Source organism: Liolophura sinensis, chromosome 6 (genome assembly GCF_032854445.1).
Source record: "Liolophura sinensis isolate JHLJ2023 chromosome 6, CUHK_Ljap_v2, whole genome shotgun sequence".
Classification (NCBI taxonomy): domain Eukaryota; kingdom Metazoa; phylum Mollusca; class Polyplacophora; order Chitonida; family Chitonidae; genus Liolophura; species Liolophura sinensis.
Window position 1 is genome coordinate 41210429 of NC_088300.1, and position 20288 is coordinate 41230716.

Here is a 20288-nt window from a genome sequence, read left to right on the forward strand (position 1 = left end):
TGGAGTCTGCCCACAATCGACGTGGTTAATAGACTGGTTCAGTTTGATTTTCATGTGATTTCTACATGTCACAGTGGTGAATGCATATGAAAAAATTAATCTACTATGCTATATTTGAAAATAAAGCAAAGCAATAACAGATATCATGGTGTTAGGTTTTAATATACGTATTACTAGACTGTTATTCAATAAACGCATCCATTATGGTTTCGCGAGACTACACATAGTCTCAAGCGAAAACGAGGCTAGCCTAGGCGTGGAAGAGTAGGCCGCAGCAAAATGGAGGAGAATGAGAATGGAAATTCTGGTGGAAATATGTCGCACGACGACCCAGGAAAGCAAGATGGTGCACCAAATGACATCAAAATAAATAGATTTGTAACAGGACCTCCCCGTGGCAGAGGATTTGGCCCTCGTGGACCAAGGTTTGTTTTATTTTGCAAAGACGAAACTTCGGTGTTGTAGGCATGCTAGTTCATCTCTGGACAGATGATGTATGGTGGTATGAACAATGTAGCAAGATGAAATCGAGATCGAATGTAGCGATCACATATTACATCGGACATCGCACATGAAAAGTTGGGTAATGTGAAAGACGAGGTTGCTATCAGGCGGTAAAGTGACGTCGATTTATTGTTGAACCAGCTTTTCACAATGAGCATCATAGCAGCGGCTCTTTGACTAACAGTTAAAAAGACAAACCACGTCTTTACCACTGCCACACAGATTTAAGTGCGCAGCAAAGAAAGATTTTAGTTGCACTAATGTACCTCTCGCTTCTTTGAGTTTTGCGAGCGCCACGAGAGTTACAGTGTGTTTCCAGTTTGTCGATCTGCTGATTGAGATTTATCAGTAAATATCTTCAAAAATAAGCCTCGCAGCCATCCCAACTTTGCACAGAATACCCCTGGCATACATACAGACTTACCGATACCAAAATATCCCACTGAGCAGCTGCATGACATATTTTTGAAGATATTTACTGATAAATGCCCTCAATCAGAAAATTGACATTTTAGAACCTGAAGCATGTTGTAACGCGGTGCTTACTTGCCACTCAGAGAAGCGAGAGGTACATTATTGCAACTAAGAATGTTTATGTTGTGATGTACCAGAGTAGCTAGCCTGAGGTTGTTATTTCAGTTCCTCTCTTTATACTGGGCTGGCAGAGTATCATAGCCTCTCCACAACCTATGGTAAACTAAACACATGTAAATTATGGCTCTTAATTCTCAGCTCACTTGCACACACAACATCCCAGGTAGCCTATAGCCAAACAATTTCAAAGCTAGTTGGCGATTAGGCTCATCTTTTTCAGGTTCAGTGCGCATGCACCATCGAGGAACAACAATTTTTTTTCAAGACCCATAACTCTGGTGAAGACAAAATGGGTTGTCATTACTGAATACACCTGGGATGTTACATATGCAGGTGAGCTGAAAGGTATGAGCCACAGTCATGCCTGTTTTTGGAATGCGGAGATCGTTTAGAAAAGATTTTTCAGACTCATCCTGAAACAGTGTACAGTTTACCATAGGTTGCTGCAGTGGCTACATGGTACTGTGCCAGCCCAGTATTAGAGAGGGGATGAAATACCTCTACACATATGACATATAGTACACATACGACATATAGTATATGTGGAAAGACCAGACTGGACTACAGATAGATAAAAGCTGCTGTGTGATGAGCAATGAGGAAATGAAATGCTATTTGGTTGCAATTTTTCTAGTTACACCTTTATTGACAACTGTCACTGATAGTTGTCATTGTATATCAGTGCTTTAATACCACTATGAAAAATCACACCAGCAGCATGAGATATTTTGAGTGATCTGCTTTTTCTGCCATAAAGTGACACTTGAAAGAACTTACCTTAAATAATGAATTAAACATTGCATACTACAGATACATCGTACAATTTCCCAAAACCCTGGGTAATTTCCTTTCTGTATCGAGATGCTGCCAAACCTTTAAAAACTGTATGTTTCTGAGTCCACTTAACAGAAGCGTTGTAAAACCCCTGCACTGTCCATTCTCCCAGGTTGATCAATGATGATTGAGAAACTTTCAGATTTTCATGGGTTTACAGCATCTAAATACAGATAAGAAAATACTTGGGGGTTTGGGAATGGATGTAGACATTTTATCCGTAGTGTACATTGTCTTATTGTATATACATGTACCATTAATCTAAAATTAACTCTCCTGCATGGTCATGGCAGAACAGTGTTTCTTAGTCTTGTAGTCTGCTGCCCAACATCTGCTTTGCTGTTCACAATGCCAGACTAGAAAGATGGCAATGGATTAGAGTTCTTGTGGGTGAAAAAGAAAAATACATAGCAGGGGGGGAAAAAAACTGTCTGCACTGTTATCAGTGAATTAAGTAGGTATCATTCAGCATCTTTAGTTCATCTGCCAAAAAGTGGTATATTCAAATCGATAAAATTCATTAAGTAATTCCTTTGTGTTATTTTGCAGAGGTCCACCTCCATTTGGTGGTAGAGGACCCCCTGGCCCTCCCAGGTTCCGGGGTCCGCCTGGAGGTCCACCTCCTGGAATGAGGGGTCCTCCCCCAGGAATGAGGGGCCCACCGCCAGGAATGAGGGGTCCTCACCCTCGAGGTCCTCCTCCGTTTGGACGACCTCCTTTCAATCCTAACTTTGGGCCTCCCCCTGGAATGAACCCTGGCCCTGGGCCGAATGGTATGCCACCGCCGGGGATGCCTCCACCTCCTGGCATGGCTCCTCCACCTGGCATGCCACCTCCAAACATGCCTCCCCCAGGCATGGTAAGTACAGGACTAGATCAAGAATAAAAAAAATTATTTATTTTTACCTCTACATTCTGGGGTCAAAGTGTTTGACATTTAGAGCTCTTGACAAATGTGATGACCATGACAAAATTTATATGTGTGAAATATTAGATTGTGTTTGTAGACATTGTTAAACAGCGTGGAAGTGGATAAAATACACCGAACAATCATTTTGTGTATGTGAAATATGAATATTTCAATGATGTAAAGTCATTTTTGTGATGAACTTGGCTCAGTGTGGAAGTCATCATTTTTATTTTTTGACCCTTGACATTGTAACTGTTCTTGATTTGAAGGCAAAGTCAGTTGTGGACCCATTGTTGAACCAGAGAAAAATAATAATAATAAGGAAAAAAATATTGGACATCATTAAATGATTAAGTACCTTTATGCGAAAATATTGAAGAGTGTTTCTCCCTTTAAAAAATCTATGTAAATGTTCAAAGCAATACCTGGCAATAGAATGAATGTGCATACATTATATTGCAGAGATCACCCATGATGCCACCCCCGAACATGCCACCCCCAAACTTCTCTATGCCACCTCCTGGTTTCCCTCCAATGGGACCAGGATCCCAAGGTGGAGGAGATGCTAGTCAGGAAATGTGGGTGGAGACAAAAAGCCCTGAAGGAAAGGTGTGTATTGCTGACTTCCTTATCTAAATGAAATGCTACAAACAACCAACATGCAAATAGGATAGGATATATTCCTGTAAATACTATTCCAATGAATTCTTGGCAAGCCAGAGGAAATCTGCAAATACTCAAAAGACTTGTTTTTCACAGAGGGTAGTCAGATCATTTATGAACTTGAAACTTGCATGTTATTCTACTACTATTGGTGATTTAGACCCCATTTATTTTATTGTGGATGAAATTCATGAAGAGTAAACCAAAGGAATCAGTTTCATTACATCTGTGGTATAACATAGGTTCGTTCACTCTGAAGAGAATTCATTCTAATGGCTATGTATTGTTGGGTTATATTGTAGGTATATTATTACCACTCTCGGACGCGAGTTGCAGCCTGGACAAAGCCAGAAAATGTGAAGATTATTACCCAGGCTGAGCTGGAAGCCATGGCAGCTGCTCAGACAAACCCTGCGGTCTCCACAGGAACATCAACTGCTGCCCAAGCAGCAGTTGCACAGGGTAAGGACACCAGCATGAGCAGGGATTGAATAAGAAAATGACCAGCTATAGTCCAAATGAAGAAGAACTTATGTTATAGAAGACTTGCTAAAGCATACTGACTCTGTAATGTTTTCATGTAAGCACAGGTACATTTTCTAAATACTACTGTAGAAAATGACACAATTTAAGGATAAAGTTTAAGGATAAAATTAGCTCTTCATTTGTGTGGTGGTCTGTTCTTGCAAAATTGTGGGCCTGTTTTCTACCATTAATTGGCGGCCATTTTGAATCCATGTGCGTGACCTACATGTAGACCATCTGTTGTCACTGTTGGCCAGTCATCATTGATTCTGATGTTTGATCATCATTCTAAAGTTTCAGAGACGTGTCAAAATCATTCCTGAAAAAGAATAATAATAATATGGTGTTTATCCTAGTAAATGTATGATTGCTAGTCTTTTAGGATAGTCATTATCCCATGAGTCAAAGTAACTTCAACGATGAAGTAAAACATCCCAGAGAAGAAAATATGGCTGATCTTTGCATGCTTGTTGGGGAAAACATACCCTAGGACTGATAGTTTTGCTGGAATCTCCAATATCTCCATTTTGTTGTCCAGTAATCCTACATGAATTACACGTCCCAGCCCCTCACCATGAACATTTTAATGAAAAGAAACAATATCGTGAAATGCAGTTTCAAATGAGTTGATTTGTTACTGTCTATTCACAGCTCAAGCCACCACACCAAACTTACAACAACATCAAAGTGTGCCAGGTAGTGAACAGCCCCAGCCAACCCCAGCACAACCCAACCCATTCCCCGGGCTACCCAACTTCCCAGGTACTTCTGTAACTCTCTTACCCTTGTTTATAGGCATGTACAACTGTATGATGCAAAGATTGAGAAAATGTGGACAAGATCTCCTCAGAAACACCTTTTCATTGCAGAGGACTCGATCGTAGTCGTACGAGACTTGCTAATTCAGCCACCTACTAAAATAAAAGGCGGATGGATGAGGCTTATATTCCCCCTTCCCCCAAAAGCCAAACGAGAAAGAAAGAAGTCCAGATTTTCACTCCTGGAATGCAGAAGTTGTTCAGTTACTTGCTTGTTTGAAACAGCAGGCTGTGACACGAACTGTAGAGAGCTGCTAGCCTTTGCCCCACAATGGCCACAAGGCTACAGGGCGGCCCTCCAGCTCAGTTTACACCTTGCCTGCAGACCGCTGTGTGCACCTGATACCCCGCAACATGCCGTACCTTCAAGCCAGTAGCAGGAACTCAGACAAAATTTTAATTGGCATTTCTCTGTGTTACCATTTGCTGTTTCCATTCAATATAATTTAAGTTTTATTTACTTTTGGCAGCGATACTTTTTTAAAACACAAAAGATTAGCTTGATTGTTTCTTTCACCAGTGTTGAACAACAGACTCTTCTTGTCACTGCAAATCACAATCAGCTGGCCTTACTGAATCGATGATCATGTCACTGGTAGGCCTATAGCTGGACTTGGGTGTCGCTATGCTCTGCACGCTTTTCCACAATCTAATATATCTATGATGTTTTTTCAAAATACTTGTTGTAAAACTGTTTTACTGATTTTCAGGGTGTTAATTTAGAGGCGTTCACATAGGGGTAATTATGGATTTAGTCATACGATAGCATCAGGAAAAACACACAGTGGGGAGACGTAATACATGGATTTGTCAGTGCTGTGCAGGGCTTTTCAACACATAATCCCAGCAGGTCTTCATGACATGACATCACCCGACTAGTACTCCGTGCAGACAAGATAGGCAGGCAGTCCAACTTTAATGGGTTTTTTTTTAAGTGGAACTAGTTAAAGTAATTTTTTTAAAATGCTGTTTACAAACTAACATAGCGAAAATATTGTGTTTAGGGAACATTTAGTATGAAAATATAAACATTTGGGTTCTCCTTTAATGGTTGTAAATTGCTTTTTTCCCCCAGTTAGGTTTTATAATTTGTGAAAATTATATTTTTGAAATGACCTTTTCTTATGCAATGTCAGTTTTGTTTGATTTCAACCTGAATATATCAGTTTATGCGAGGATTACGCCCAAAGCAGTCTCCATATTTGTTCAAAGTTGCAGCCCTGGTGTATCTGGGTATGATCTAAAATGTACGCTCACCTTGTATATGCCAGGTTTTAACCCCAACATGATGCCCCCTGGGTTCAACCCTCAGACGTTCCAGCAGGTAGCCCAGCAGGTCCAGGCTCAGGCTCAGGCCAACTCCCAACAGACCCAAGGGCCAGAGCAGACCAGTACAACAGCCCAGCCTCAGGCAGGTGTTGCCGCACACAAACCTCCGCAGGCTCAGGTGAGTTTGATGATAAAAAGACAATAGGACTTTTCTGCGCCATGAAAAGGAGATACTGACATTTATGTGTGTGCAGGAGAATTTTGTCGGTTGGAATTATCAAGCTGGAAGTTAAAATACAATTTTCAGGTTTTCACAATTAAGAATGTATTAGTAAGAAAGATTTTCTTCAACTATTGTTTGGTGTCTGTCCTGGAGTGAATTCATGTTTTAACACCTTAAACTGATTTATCATGTCAAGAAAAATATCTTTGTGAATACGAATTGGTTACATTCAAAGAAGTGGCTGCAAAGTGTATAAAGCGCGTGAAGAACTCCTCTCTTTGTCTCTTTGTTCTGAAAATGTTTTGAATCAAGTTCCACAGATAATTTTTGTGTTTTAAACAAGGAAAGTGAATATTTTTGATTTTGTCCTTGTCAGCCTCCCCCTAAACCTGCTGAGGTGGCAGAGTGGTCTGAACACAAGAACTCTGATGGTAGAGTTTACTATTACAATTCCCGGACCATGGAGTCAACATGGGATAAGCCTCAACCTCTGGTAGACTGGGAAGGTGAGTTATGGAAGGATTAAGTTCATTTGGAGTTGTCCCCCTTGACCGTGGACACGGACAGTCGCCATCTTAAAACAGTAAGAATTGAACAGTCATACTCTAATGATCAATTTACTTCATTGTATGCCTGCCTGCTTGACTTTACGTATGAAATTTATATCATGGGGCTCAAATAGACATTATGTTTATGAAATGGATATGTGATGCTTCTTGCCAACTTTCTTTGTCACTGTTGGCTTTTTGTTGCACAAGTGCAGTGCAACATAGGAACATAATTCCTAGCAGAGAAAGTTCTCAACAAAGCTGTGTCACCTATCACTGTAACCGCTCATCTAGCATTACCAAAGGTGTTCTTAAGCCATCAGAATTTGATACCCATCTAGGATTTTGTGTTTACCCAATTGAGCAGAGTAGCATTTTACATTCCCATACATCCAGAAGTCCCGTTATGTGATAGGTCTCTCTGTATGGTGTTGGTGGTGTTCGTGTTACAGTCCAGCTTGCCCAGCTTCAGGCTGCAGCTGCTCCGGCACCTGCAAGTACAGGGGAGAATGGTCATGTGAACGGATCAGTTCCTGAGGCGATGGAGGAGGAGAGTATGGAGTCCAGTGACAAGGAAGAAGAGAAAAAGGAAGAGGTAAGATAATACTACCTGTACATCATGCTGTAATATGGCTTAAAATAACCTAAAGTGCAGTAAATAGGTAATGCACAAAGTTGTTAGCTAAACAGTCATTGGCAGAAAAGGAAGAAACCAATCCACAGTACAACCAAGGACAAGTCAAGGAAGAACATGTCAGATTTGCAGTCATGTATAAGCTAATGAAAAACCTTCCATATATATCCAACGATTTACAGTCTAGAGGAAAATGTCCTCTGTGAGTTGCTATGAATTTGGGCAGGTTAATATTGGTTCTGTGTCAGTTCTGATTTATCAAATTCAGATCATGCTCTCCAACTTCCAGTCTACTCTTGAATATGCACACAGAGGCATATATCCTCTCAAGATGTTCTTGTATTCTGAATGTTAGATAATCCATTTTATTGGTAGGTTGAGATGATAAACATTCACTTTTCAAAAGGAATTCACTTTTAGCTTGGTGTTTAAGATATTCGCAGGTTGATTTCTTTCCAAATTTGCAGAGTTTACCATATTTTTGTCATAACATGTCATAAACAACATATATGATTGTTTTGTAGGAAGCAGAGGAAGAGCAAGAAGAGAAGACAGAAGAGGAAAAGGCTGCTGAGAGAGCACGGCCCGTATCCAGTACACCAGTACCAGGAACACCCTGGTAAGTACACATCTACTAAGACCTTTAGCAAGTACACAAGTGCCAGGAACACCCTGGTAAGTACACATCTACTAAGACCTTTAGCAAGTACACCAGTGCCAGGAACACCCTGGTAAGTACACATCTACTAAGACCTTTAGCAAGTACACCAGTACTAGGAACATCTGCTAAGTGCACCTCTACCAAAACCTCTAGCAAGTACACCATTACCAGGAACACCCTGCTAAGCACACCTCTACTAAGACCTAGGAAGTACACCAGTACCAGGAACATCTGCTAAGTGCATATCTACTAAGACCACTAGGAAGTACACCATTACCAGGAACACTATGCTAAGCACACCTCTCCAAAGACCTTTGACAAGGGCAGCATAATGGAAACAAACACGTATGTGACTGTGTAATGGAAATCAAACTGATCTTAAGCAACTACGGCTTTCCTAGTAGAAGTAACAGGATTCTGAGAAATTGTAGTGCAGGGGCTTGTGAAGGAAGCTATTGCAGCCAGATATCTCGCAAGAGTGTCCACATAATACCCTCCTTCCTCGTTATGTGCCGTTTTGTTCACATTAGAATTGAGCTGGAATTCTCTGTTGCCAGGTGTGTGGTTTGGACAGGTGATGGGCGGTGCTTTTATTACAACCCTAGTCAGAGAACATCACTATGGGAGAGACCTGAGGAACTGAAGAACAGAACAGACGTGGACAAGATGGTACAGATGCAACCAGAAGGCAAGGAGGAGGTTAGCGGTGAGTTGAGAGTAGCTTCAGCAATTAACAGGGACTGAACAAAGAAAGATGGTTTGGGAATTAAGGTAATGTTGCAGTGTAGACTGGTAATATTGAAGTATTTTAGTGTGGAATGGTTAACAGATATAACACACCCAGTCATGATGGTTTATGTAGAATATTTATTGTAGGTGATAAATTTGACGCTAAAAGTTCAGGATTCTGATTCGGCTTGGTAACAAGATTTTGTGGACTTCCTGGTTGATACATCAGGTGGGCATAAAAAAATGGGCCGTACTTTGATGCTGCATTGTTCAGTTATCCTTTGTTCAAACCCTTTCAAACTTTAGACATTCAAATGGCCTGATTTTGTTAATATACTGACCAGTTTTCAAGGTCATAGCTTGAGTAGTCTGTACACAGGGTTAAAATGAAAACATAGCCTTGAGAACACACGTTCCGATGACCCACATTGCATCGCCTGTGAGGTGTCATGAGTAGAGCGCTGTACCTGTGTGACACGCATCAATCAATTGTCTGGAAAAATTGTCTGGCTCTAGTGTCAGAGAAACCCTTTTGCCAGATATTCACAAGTTTTGCTGAATCAATCTAATTTTCTCTGCGGTGGACAAGGTAGAACATCATTTTGAAATGTCCGGAACATGCGTTTTTGACTCTATTTTGATTTTGGTCCCATGAACAGAAATCTTAAAGGATGAAATTGAAATTTGGTTTGTATACTTAGGACATAATGGCTTTTGAGTGTGTAAATTTTTAGAAGCTGACGTAAGAGGGTTTTGGAGATATTGAGTGTCAAAGTACGGCCCATTTTTTATGCCCACCCTATATACATAAATAAGTCACCTTATGGTTGATTGTGTACATACAAAAGCATGATTCGTATACATTCAGGCATTCACTTTCAGCATGCTATTCATTGTTGTCATTCAGGCAGACTTCAGCTTGTCAACAGAATATGATGGAATGTGTTTACGGTATTTAGGGAGCAGCTGAAACCTAATGGACATAATTTTGACCTAATGTGAAGTAGTCTTTTAAATATTGCATCACGAAATTGTTTTATCAGGTGCAGGCTCTAAGAAGAAGAGTGAAGATGAGGTTGCTGAGGGTGAACCGTTATCCAAGAAAAAGAAGTGAGACTTTTTTCTCCTAATTTGTGTGGTTATCCTTAACATTCTTCATGCTTACGATGCTCAGGGCTATTAAAAGGTTAGGAGTTACAATGGTAAGGCAAGTACTGCCCCAATACCAGCTACAGTAGATACAGCCAGATTTTTTTTCACACAAGAATCCGTTGTGTTTTTTTTTTTACATCACCATGGCAAATTCAGAAACTTGTGGACAACATGCTTAACCTAAAGGATGGGAAAACTGTATTCTTGTCAGTTCAAAGAAATTTATAGTCATAACAAATAATTATATAACAAGTTCAAAGAAATTTATAATCATAATAAATAATTATATAAAGTAATATTTGAGTACATGTTCTAGACTAGATCTTTTGTTTGTTTTGGCTAACTAATGATGGCTAATAAAATGATGCTTAGTGAAATGTCAGTACACAAAGATTATTGTATTAGCATTATTGTACATGTATAAATAACCGTATACTTTCAGTACTTTCAGTCAGCAACCTGCAGATGGATTTAGGTGAAGTATTCTTGAGTACAGCATTGAATGCATAAATACTTTTATTGCCACACAGATTAGAAGAGGAGGAGACGAAGAAGGAGGAGAAGTCTGTAAAGGAAGGAGGTCCTCGACAGATTGACGCCGGGAGGGAGGCGGCCATGGAGGCTGAGGTACAGGCCGCGAGGCAGAGAGCTATAGTGCCGCTGGAGATCCGCATGAAACAGTTCAGAGACATGCTGCAGGAGAAAGAGGTAAGGAGGCCGGGAGAAGTTGGTCTTGTGCACGCAGTAACTGGGATCATTCTCATTATTAACTTACTGTGGTGTACCATGGAATTGGACTGAAAAGATTGGAATGCATTATTAAGTAACCATTTTTTTTTTTTTTTTTTTATATCGTAAAAATGAATAAAAATTTAAGCTTACCTTCAAGAGTATACAAAGCATGAGATAGCATTTTTTTTTATTAGAGTAAAGCTGATAATATATTAAATAAAATTGGGCTTCTTCCTGCTATAATGATGGCCGCTATCATATAAGTGAAATATTCTTGAGTATGGCCTAAAACACAAATCGAGTAAATTAGTAAGTGAAATATAATTTTCAACTTGCAGTAGATTTTCCCTTATTAAGGACATTTAATGTCTTACGTGACACAATGACTATTCCTGTATTTGTTAAATGGGCATGTGTGTGCTGTCGCATACGGAGAACACATTTTTAGATTTCACCACCCAGGAGCCCTATTCCGGAGGGGATTATCTCCTCTCCTCATGTGGTGATGCCTTGGATTTATCTTCAGCTGTAAGTGACTTCTGAAAGGTTCATATTTAGGCATGTGTAGAAATGCTGTTTTTGATGCGTCCATGATTTTTGTACTTTCAAGAGTGATCCCATGGAAAGATTAATTGCTGCTTTAATTATACAGCATGACTTTTTTTTTAGGGATGATTTTGATAAAGTTCACAATTGAAGAGCAATAGTTCGTGTTTCTGTAGTTCTCAGCTCTTGCCTGTGTCTTGTGTGATTTGTACAAGAAGACTGTGAGGGGCGTGAATGACATACTAACAGTGTTTTGTAGGAGTTAAGCAAAGAGAATGGAAAGATGAAGGTGTGTTTGGAGGTGTGATTGTTGTGTTCATCTAATTGTCATGTCATTATTAGGTTTCTGCCTTCTCCACATGGGAGAAAGAGCTCCACAAAATCGTGTTTGACCCACGTTACCTGTTACTGACGTCCAAGGAACGTAAGCAGGTGTTTGAGCAATACGTGAAGGAGAGGGCTGAAGAGGAGAGAAGAGAGAAACATCGTAAACTGAAAGAGAAGAAGGAGGCCTTTAGACAGCTGCTGGATGATGCCAAACTTCATGGAAAGTAAGTTTGTACAGGACATAAATGTAATTACTGTCCTCATGGATTCATTAAATTATGCGCTGAATAAATTACCTTAATTTTGGGAAAAAGGCATTGAAACTAGCATTTTCCAGTAGGGTATCATCCTAGCTGCTTGTACAAACTGCACAACAGCATGCTAATATCAGTAGGACTCCCAGAAACTCTGCTGTGGGGTAAATGTAACTCAAGTGTCATGTAGGTCTGTCCTGTTCAGTATTCTAGTATTACAATTTAGTGGGCAACATGTCAAGTTCAGAGTTAATGCCTTAGCATTCGGACTTATCCTACATTTTTTGCCTGATAAGACACCAGAGTAATGAATAGCTTTCACTTACAAGTCAAAACTCCTTTTAAATCCCATGCTCATTTAGTCTTCCATGGGGAAAGACCATTCAAATCTATGTAGTCTGTTTGCTGATTTTCTGATACAAGTAAAAAGTGATGGAATACGAGTTTGCCAATGAATGCCCCTGGTTAGCAAAACACCAATGAGCACATTGCTGAACAGCATCATTCTGAAATGGTGATAGGTTTTCATTACTATTCACATGATTTACACAGTGGCAGGGTTTCGACTGCAGAGTTTCACCTTTCCAACAAAATAAAAACTACTTCAGCCATATCTGGCGTCCCTGATTGCGCACAAGTGGACCATAGTCTCCATTCTTAAAACCCTGTTCCTTAACCTGCGGATGAACCCGATCTCAATAATTTTGGTGAAATGAATCCCTTCCGCTTCAGTCAAAGCAACTTTGCAACAAAAAGACGTTATGGGTATGATGGTACAGTTTCTATTAAGCCCTTTGGATCATGTTAATGAACAGTTTGTATCAGATTTGTATGCTCTTTCAACAGAGTGAGTAGACAGAAGGCTAAGGGCCTCTGCATGACGAGAGTAATGCTAATTACATCTTTGTGCGCATGTGTACGACATGTAGTTTGTGATATTTAAAATATATGGTTGTATATTTTTCTAGGTCGTCATTCAGTGACTTTGCAGCGAAGTATGGCAAAGATGACCGTTTTAAAGGTATTGAGAAGATGAGGGAGCGAGAAAGCATCTTCAGTGACTATGTGTCAGATCTTCGCCGTAAAGAGAAAGAAGAGAAATCCAGCCAGAAAGAGAAGGTATGTATCTTGGGTAAATCTAGATGCTGGGACAAGTGCCATGCAGCCATTACCAGCTTGCTGTGTTTGATGCAACTGCACTAAAATATGTCCATTTAATAGAAGTTTTTCAATTGGATCAATTTTACATAAATTTAACCTGAAGATACCTGAATTTCAAAAACGTTTCAAACAGTTCAAAAATTCCCAGCAGAGTGCAGCATTCTGAAGGGCAGAATTGTGCATTTTATTTCATGAACAGTTTTCATTGCAGGTTATGTTAATGATTCAGTAATGTTCTTGTGCATTCTTTGTAACATTTTATAGGATAACATTTTTTTCAGGATCATTATTGAGATTTCAGACTGTCTGCCATTTACTCCATATGTGTTCATATTTATCTAATGTTTATAAAGAATTCATGGTGATTTATATTCCGTAACTTAGATTATTTGACATTTTTGATCATGTTTCCATGCAAAAGTTTCGATTTTATTTACATTTTGTGAATGTATAATTATGATTGTTGTAATAGATAATAGACATTGATGTATTGCATAGGTTTTGACTTTACATTATGTTTCCAAATGAGTGAATGACCCAGTAACCTGTCAGTTCTTTGATGACTGTAAAACTTTGGTTTATTAAGTAAAAGTATCAAATATTTACAGTATGTAGCTAAATGTGTCATGTTTTTTTCTGAGAATTTTATTTTACAAGAAGGACAAGAAAATTAAGTTTATATTTAACAGCCGAGTTTGCTTCTCACATGATATAAGTAAATGCCAATTTAACGACTTGAGATTTTAATGGCATATTGTGTTGTCTAAATTTAAATGGGTAAACGTAAATGTTAACGGCTGAGTTATGTGACATCTATTTTTCTACTAATCAACTTGTGTCCATTTGGAAGCTCAAAGAAGGGTCGAAGCTGTTGATCTCTAGGCAAGGCGGTTGAATAACTGATGCGCTGTCTCGTGCTTTGAAATAAGACGGCAGGAATAAGGCCCCCTAGCTGTGTGCTTCCACAATGGGATATACAGTGGTGTAAATGTAATTGCTTCTCTGTTTGATATATGGTTTTGCTCTAAAGCTGTCCAGTTTAAACTTTGACCATCTCTGTTTATCACAGATCATTACTGTACTTGTATCTTACGTCAGTAAGGGTATAAAATCCAATTGCAAGGCCCTACCTACTCTCTGTAGCATGTGTATGTGAATTGGCAGTCAAGAAGTAGTCCTGCTGACAAATCTTTGACCAGCCGAATCTTAATGTACCTTTGATACAGTCACTGACTTCCAGATGTGTCATATAGGGCTCATTGCTTTTGATTATGAGGACATGACTACTTCAGCTGAAAGAAAAACTCATCTGCATTAAAACATGCAAGAAATACTGCTCCAAATATTTGTGTATGTACACATGCACTTTGGTCTTGGAGTATTTTATTGACCAAATTAAATTCTTGTGTAACAAACAACACAAAACTCCTTCAGACTGGCAGTACACATACACATGTACTGGAGGTGAATTGTGTGGACATGTTATTATTTACATGTGTCACACCTACATGTATGTATCGCTGTATAGAATGCAAAGTCAAATGTGGAAGTTAGAAATATGATTTCTTTCTGGCTTTGGACAAGCTTTCTGGGCAAACTTTCCTGAATATTTAAAATGTAAAAGAATAGAATTCCCATTAAACACCTTAATATATTAGTATTCAGAACAAATTACATGTATGTTCACATTGCAGCTACACTTGACCAGGGTATCAAAAACAAGAAAGCATATTTCTGACACTCATAGATTTGTTGGTTTGAATTACATGTAATTATATAATTTGCCTTCTACAAAAAAAGATAATGATTGAGGATTGTGATGGGTATAAATTGAATTGTGCTATGTAATGATACTGCTAATAAAACTAAGGTTCTTGCCTGTAATAGAGAGTGGAACAGTTTTTATCATTTCGATTCAGTGATAACGGTTCTTCACATCATTCCAGTTGCTTTACCTAGAAAATTGTGTTTGTGAACTGTAACATAATTTCCTTTCAGATGTAGAATTTAAAAAAAATTTTACGCTGTGTTGACAGGTTTACTCGTTAATCTTATATTTTTTTTTAGGATAAATCAAAGGTTGTCATCCAAGAATCTTTGATGTTAAAAACACTGGATAAAATAAAACTTTTTGGCTAAAAATAATTCAAATGGCAGAATCCTTCTGTTAAGTACAAGTGTGAAGACAGCCTTTGATGCTTTTTTTATTGTTTGAAAATATATGTGTTTAGAAAAGTTGTTTTCAGTTATGTGGTCCATCACTTGCCCTTTTTTCCTCCTTGTAGCTCAAGGCAGAGTATATCCAGCTATTGAAGGAGACGCCAGGGTTGAACCGAGACTCGCGCTGGAGCGAGACAAAGAAGAAGATCGACCATGATCCTCGCTACAAGGCTGTCGACAGCAGCTCGCGGCGAGAAGACTGGTTCAGAGATTACGTCAAAAATCTGGAAGACGTAAGTTTTACTGAAGTCTTACATTAAAATCAGAAGTGAAGTAAATATCTTAACAGTTACCTGTGATTGGGTTCATGCAGATTTCATTGTTTAGCAGTGATATAAACTAACGGTGACCTAGTTACTAGTATTTTGAATGTCAGTTGAAGTAGTAGGTCAAATCCAGCTCATGATGGCTTCTCTCCGGCCTTACGTGGGAATTTCTGCCAGCAACCTGCCTTTGGTCGGTTTTTCCCCCCGGGCTATGCTCGGTTTCCTCTAACCACACCGCTGGCAACCGTCATATAAGTGAAATATTCTTGAGTAAGGCATAAAACACTTATCAGATAAATAAATAAATAAAGTAATAGGCTACCGATCATGATCCCTTGACCATTGAGATTGCATACCCTAATTTCCTCTTCAGAAGTATTGGAAGCAACTTTTATGCCCGAAGGCTGGTGACATGTGATTAAATTTCATTGGTTTTATTATAAGCTTTTCTTGGTTACTGCCACCATAAACCTGACCAGCTCTTGGAAGTGAAATGTACTCAAGCAAATTAACATGGTAGCAAACAAAAACTTTAGATTGTTTTATTGCTTGCAGGAATCTGATGAAGAAGATAGAAAGGAGAGAGAGAAAAAGGAACGGGTTGAGGCGAGTTTGAGGGAGCGTGAGAAGGAAGTCCAGCGCACCCTGTCCACATCCCTGAGGGAGAGAGACAAGGAAAGGGAGCAGCACAAGAAAGATGAGGCTGTCCAGCACTTCAAAGCTCTCCTGGCTGATCTGGTACGACAAGTGCATAACTTCACTCCTTTCACAAGGCTAGGGCTAGAATTTGTGAATATCACTGTGTTGAAGAATGGGGGTCAGTAAGCAGTTGAAGATGCTCATATGGCCGTCTTTATAGTCTGATAAAATTATACTTTTTGTGGCCCTGAAATTGAAACCATTCCAACCAGTATAGTTTTGTATCCAAACTCAAATTAAAAATGTGCATAAATTGCATTGAAAGTTGCTCTTTCATATACGAATAGGTGAGGAATTAGGGTGGGTCAAAAGCCCCAGTTTAGGCAACCCCTGTCATTCGGAAATTCATGTAATAATAGAGATATAAATTTTCAAGCTTTTTTGTCATATGGAATTGTCCTGTATCTCAAATAGTACTCAAATTATACAAAAATGTAAAACTATTTCAAGGTGATCTTAATTATTTCAGTATTTATTTTCTTCTGCAAATGCCTGTTACATCTATGATACTGAAGACTTGGAAAGATGACAGTGCTCGTTGTAATTGTTCACTACAAAGCTGTCATATAAGAGAAATTATGTTCAGTACAGTCTAAACCAGGTCATTGTAATCAGGGATTTAATATTACGTATGTGTCACGTGACAGGTGAGAAATGCTGAGGTGACCTGGAGGGATGCCAAGAAGCAGTTGAGGAAGGACCACAGGTGGGAGCTGGTGGACCAGCTAGAGAGAGAGGAGAGAGATAAGCTGTTTGAGGAGCACATTGACAACCTCAACAAGAAGAACAAAGAGATGTTCCATAAACTACTTGACGACACTCCGGAGGTACAACTATGCAGTCTCTGCTGCTCACTATGCATGGGTTGAAATAATAAAATTGTGTCTTTGATAGAAGCTTGTGATCTTCTTGACACCCAATTTGGCAGCTTGGGGTATGCTGTTATGGGAGACTATACAAATTTTCTGGAAGCCATCATCCAGATTTAGCTATTGGTGCTTGAAAATCAAGTTGAAGAAAGTCACGAAAGACTATCGCTTTGTATAGAGAGCATAATTCATAGGTCAAAAAGACAGTTCACCAGAGGTCCTGCTGAGCTTTAGTGGACTTACATCAGCCAAGTTTCCTTTACGCATAGTACTGATGTGGTTAAACGATATCACATGTGATGCCATGGTTACATGAAGAGAGCCTGAGATTGTAGCTGAATACTCCAGCTTTATTGTTCCCATTCGAAGTGCCTTTGGGCTTACAGTTGGGAACATTTTAATGCAAAACTACATATATGGGGGGAAAAAGTGTACCAAGGAGCTGTGATTTTTAAATACTGTGTACTTTAGAGCTGGCTGGTTTTTACCCTGGGTCACATCCTATGAATAAAAACTTGTGAATGCATTTTTAAGTTAATCAAAATCCAACACATAAATCACTTCTCATATTATAGCCCCACTGTTCAAACAATAAAAGAGAGGTGTGCTTATCTAAAAAAAATGTATATCTTCGAAAATAGATCACCCTATTTAAACATCTGGGAAACAGACCATCTGGAATGAGGCCAGATGTCTGTCCCTAGAGCTTACATGTATGTAGATTATACCCTGTTTTTTGCATCTTTGTGCAACTTCCATTGCAGACACCACATGCATAACCAGTGAAGACATCTATACCAGTCAGTTGTTTTAGGGAGTCTGCTCTAAATTTTACAGGTAACATTTACCTCAGCCTGGAAGGAGGTGAAAAAGTTGATCAGAGATGATGCCAGATATTCCAAGTTCTCATCGAGCGACAGGGTAAGTGTGTTCATAATGGAACTTTAACACTTTGTGATTGTTGTGCTTATATTTCAAGCAAGAAAGCGACATACGCCAGTTTTCAGCTATACCATGTTTCGACATTCTGTGGGATATTTAGTGATAAGAGTGAAGACAGCGCCAAGCATGTAGCCATATGGTGCAGTCTTGTCATTGACAACCTGTCATTGAAGTCATAGCCACATGTTTTCACTATTCTAACACCTCTTTAGAACCATATTCTGTTCGTAATTTCACAAATATGAGAATGGCATTGCTATTTATTTTGTGTTTAGAAAAGAGAACATGAGTTTGAGGAGTACATGCATGAGAAGATGGTTCAGGCCAAAGCCGACTTCAGGGAGCTCCTCAAAGAGTGCAAGTTGATAACCTACAAGTAAGTTAGTTCTCAATTACTGACAGTGTGGAAGTTCTGTGTTAATCAGTTCAAACAGACCATGGTTAGTTCTTGTACATTTCACAAATTTTTGTCAGCAGTAAAATTGTATAATGTGTGAAGAGAATCAGCCATAACTTCACGTAATCTTTCATGAGCTAATTGCCCTGCTGTACAAACTGTAGTTTGGCTGTAGAAAGGTGATTAGCTTAGGTTAGTGAAAATAATGTGCTATGTAATAATAAGTTGTGATTACTGTTAGCCACATAAAATTTTGTTTACTTTTTCACCAACATTGTACAGCAGAGTGATTGGTTGAGGCAAAAGTCCACATGAAATCCATTCAGGTACCCAAATGTATGACCAGCCCCCCCTCCCCCCCCCCCCCCCCACCCCCCACAGCAACACCACCAGCAACACCACACAATTAATGCATCCTAGTAATACTAGTAAGTGATAAACCATAATTGACAGGTTCACTTTTCTACAGGTCCAGGAAGCTAATTGAAGACACAGATACTCACTTCAAAGATATAGAAAAGATATTACAGGTAGGTGCTTTGTAACCAATCCAGAGTGCACATACCGCCAGTGTTGACAAAATTGTGCTGACATTTTAGAAGTCATCTACATAAATTTAATACGTCCAAATATCTTACTTTGAGTGAACAATGGAATGTTAAGTTTTATTTGGGGTTTCCCTTCGACGATCAACTCTCTGAAGTCACTGTATTTAGAAAGGCTGATTTTTTTAGTAAGTTACCTCCCCTTGTCTATGCGACGGGAGATGTTCAACGAACTTGAAATGTCAGACACGGTGTTGTGTTGTAATTATGAGGTCTATCATGTAACTTCAGCCCTGCAGTACAGATCATTGGGAATTACGAATTACGGAATCCTGAAATATTGTCGATAGAAAGGAAGATGGTATTTGGTTTACTATAGACTTTTAATTCACTTTGAATCTATCCGTGCGATCCACGAGCGAGGGTTGCATTGTGGGAATTTTTGTGCCGCCTCATGTGCATGTTATCTCCTTTTCTGTTGCAGAATGACAAGCGATACCTAATCTTGGACTGTGTGGAAGATGAAAGGAAGAAAATGCTGAATGCTTACATTGATGACTTGGAGCGTAAAGGACCGCCCCCTCCTCCCACGGCCTCAGAACCATCTCGCCGAAGTTTAAAGTAGTAATCACAACCTTCATCAAAGTAGTCACTCCAAACTCAGCCCCTCTAGGCATGCTTGTCTTATTCTACACCAGTTATCTCCCTTTGCCTTTTTGATATGGCTGCGTTTTCATGAAGTATTAACTCCCTGATCTTTGGTTGTGCTATCGTTGTTTGTAATTTTTGTTATGTCCTGTATTAATGCGAATCATTCTTTGCGATTTCATTATCAAGCCATACAAATGTTCATAGTTCAGAAATGTATGAATGTCTCGTTTTATCTTATGTATGCAGCAAATTATGCTAGTCTCATCAATGGGATTCAAGTTTCTGTGGATTTTAAATCACTTCGGTAGAACTGATACAGTCAATGTACATTCCACCCCTACACAATCTTGATTGGATTATACATGTATGCTTGTTTAGTGATTGGACTGGGAATTTTTAATTCTTGTGAGTATGTACCTTGGAAATTCTCCTCAGAAGTTGGAGAAGTTCTGTTAAGTGCTCACAGTGTTGTGGATTTTAACAAGATTAGTTGTGTAAGCAGTTCTGCATGGAGAAAATGGAGACAACATTGAGAACTATGCCAGTCCTTAAAGTTATACTTACCGGTACATGTAATGTTCACAAACTTTTTATCATGAAATAAAAATATTGATA

At 39.1% G+C, this 20288-nt stretch overlaps 1 protein-coding gene across 2 annotated transcripts; it reads left to right on the plus strand.

Annotated features, from left to right (window-relative positions):
• Positions 1-282: 282 nt before the first annotated feature.
• LOC135466386 (transcription elongation regulator 1-like) lies at positions 283-20288 on the plus strand. 2 transcript variants are annotated; one of them, XM_064743832.1, is made up of 21 exons: positions 283-425; positions 2482-2791; positions 3305-3451; positions 3808-3967; positions 4682-4792; positions 6120-6295; positions 6717-6846; positions 7341-7483; positions 8047-8141; positions 8741-8889; positions 9956-10022; positions 10595-10772; positions 11685-11893; positions 12892-13042; positions 15370-15537; positions 16126-16308; positions 16917-17096; positions 17976-18059; positions 18356-18456; positions 18947-19007; positions 19507-20288. In XM_064743832.1, the coding sequence occupies exons 1-21, from the start codon at positions 316-318 to the stop codon at positions 19645-19647; spliced, it is 3054 nt and encodes a 1017-aa protein (XP_064599902.1). In that variant the 5' UTR covers positions 283-315; the 3' UTR covers positions 19648-20288. The 2 variants fall into 2 exon arrangements, with proteins under 2 accessions (XP_064599902.1, XP_064599903.1); XM_064743833.1 differs by lacking the exon at positions 4682-4792.

What these genes read in the sequence shown, in the direction of transcription:
- LOC135466386 (XM_064743832.1), top strand. Translation starts at nt 316, where the DNA reads ATGTCGCACGACGACCCAGGAAAGCAAGATGGTGCACCAAATGACATC. An exon ending in ACATGCCTCCCCCAGGCATG is followed by an intron (nt 2,792 to 3,304) that starts GTAAGTACAGGA and finishes ATTATATTGCAG; the next exon opens with AGATCACCCATGATGCCACC. An exon ending in AAGCTCTCCTGGCTGATCTG is followed by an intron (nt 16,309 to 16,916) that starts GTACGACAAGTG and finishes GTCACGTGACAG; the next exon opens with GTGAGAAATGCTGAGGTGAC.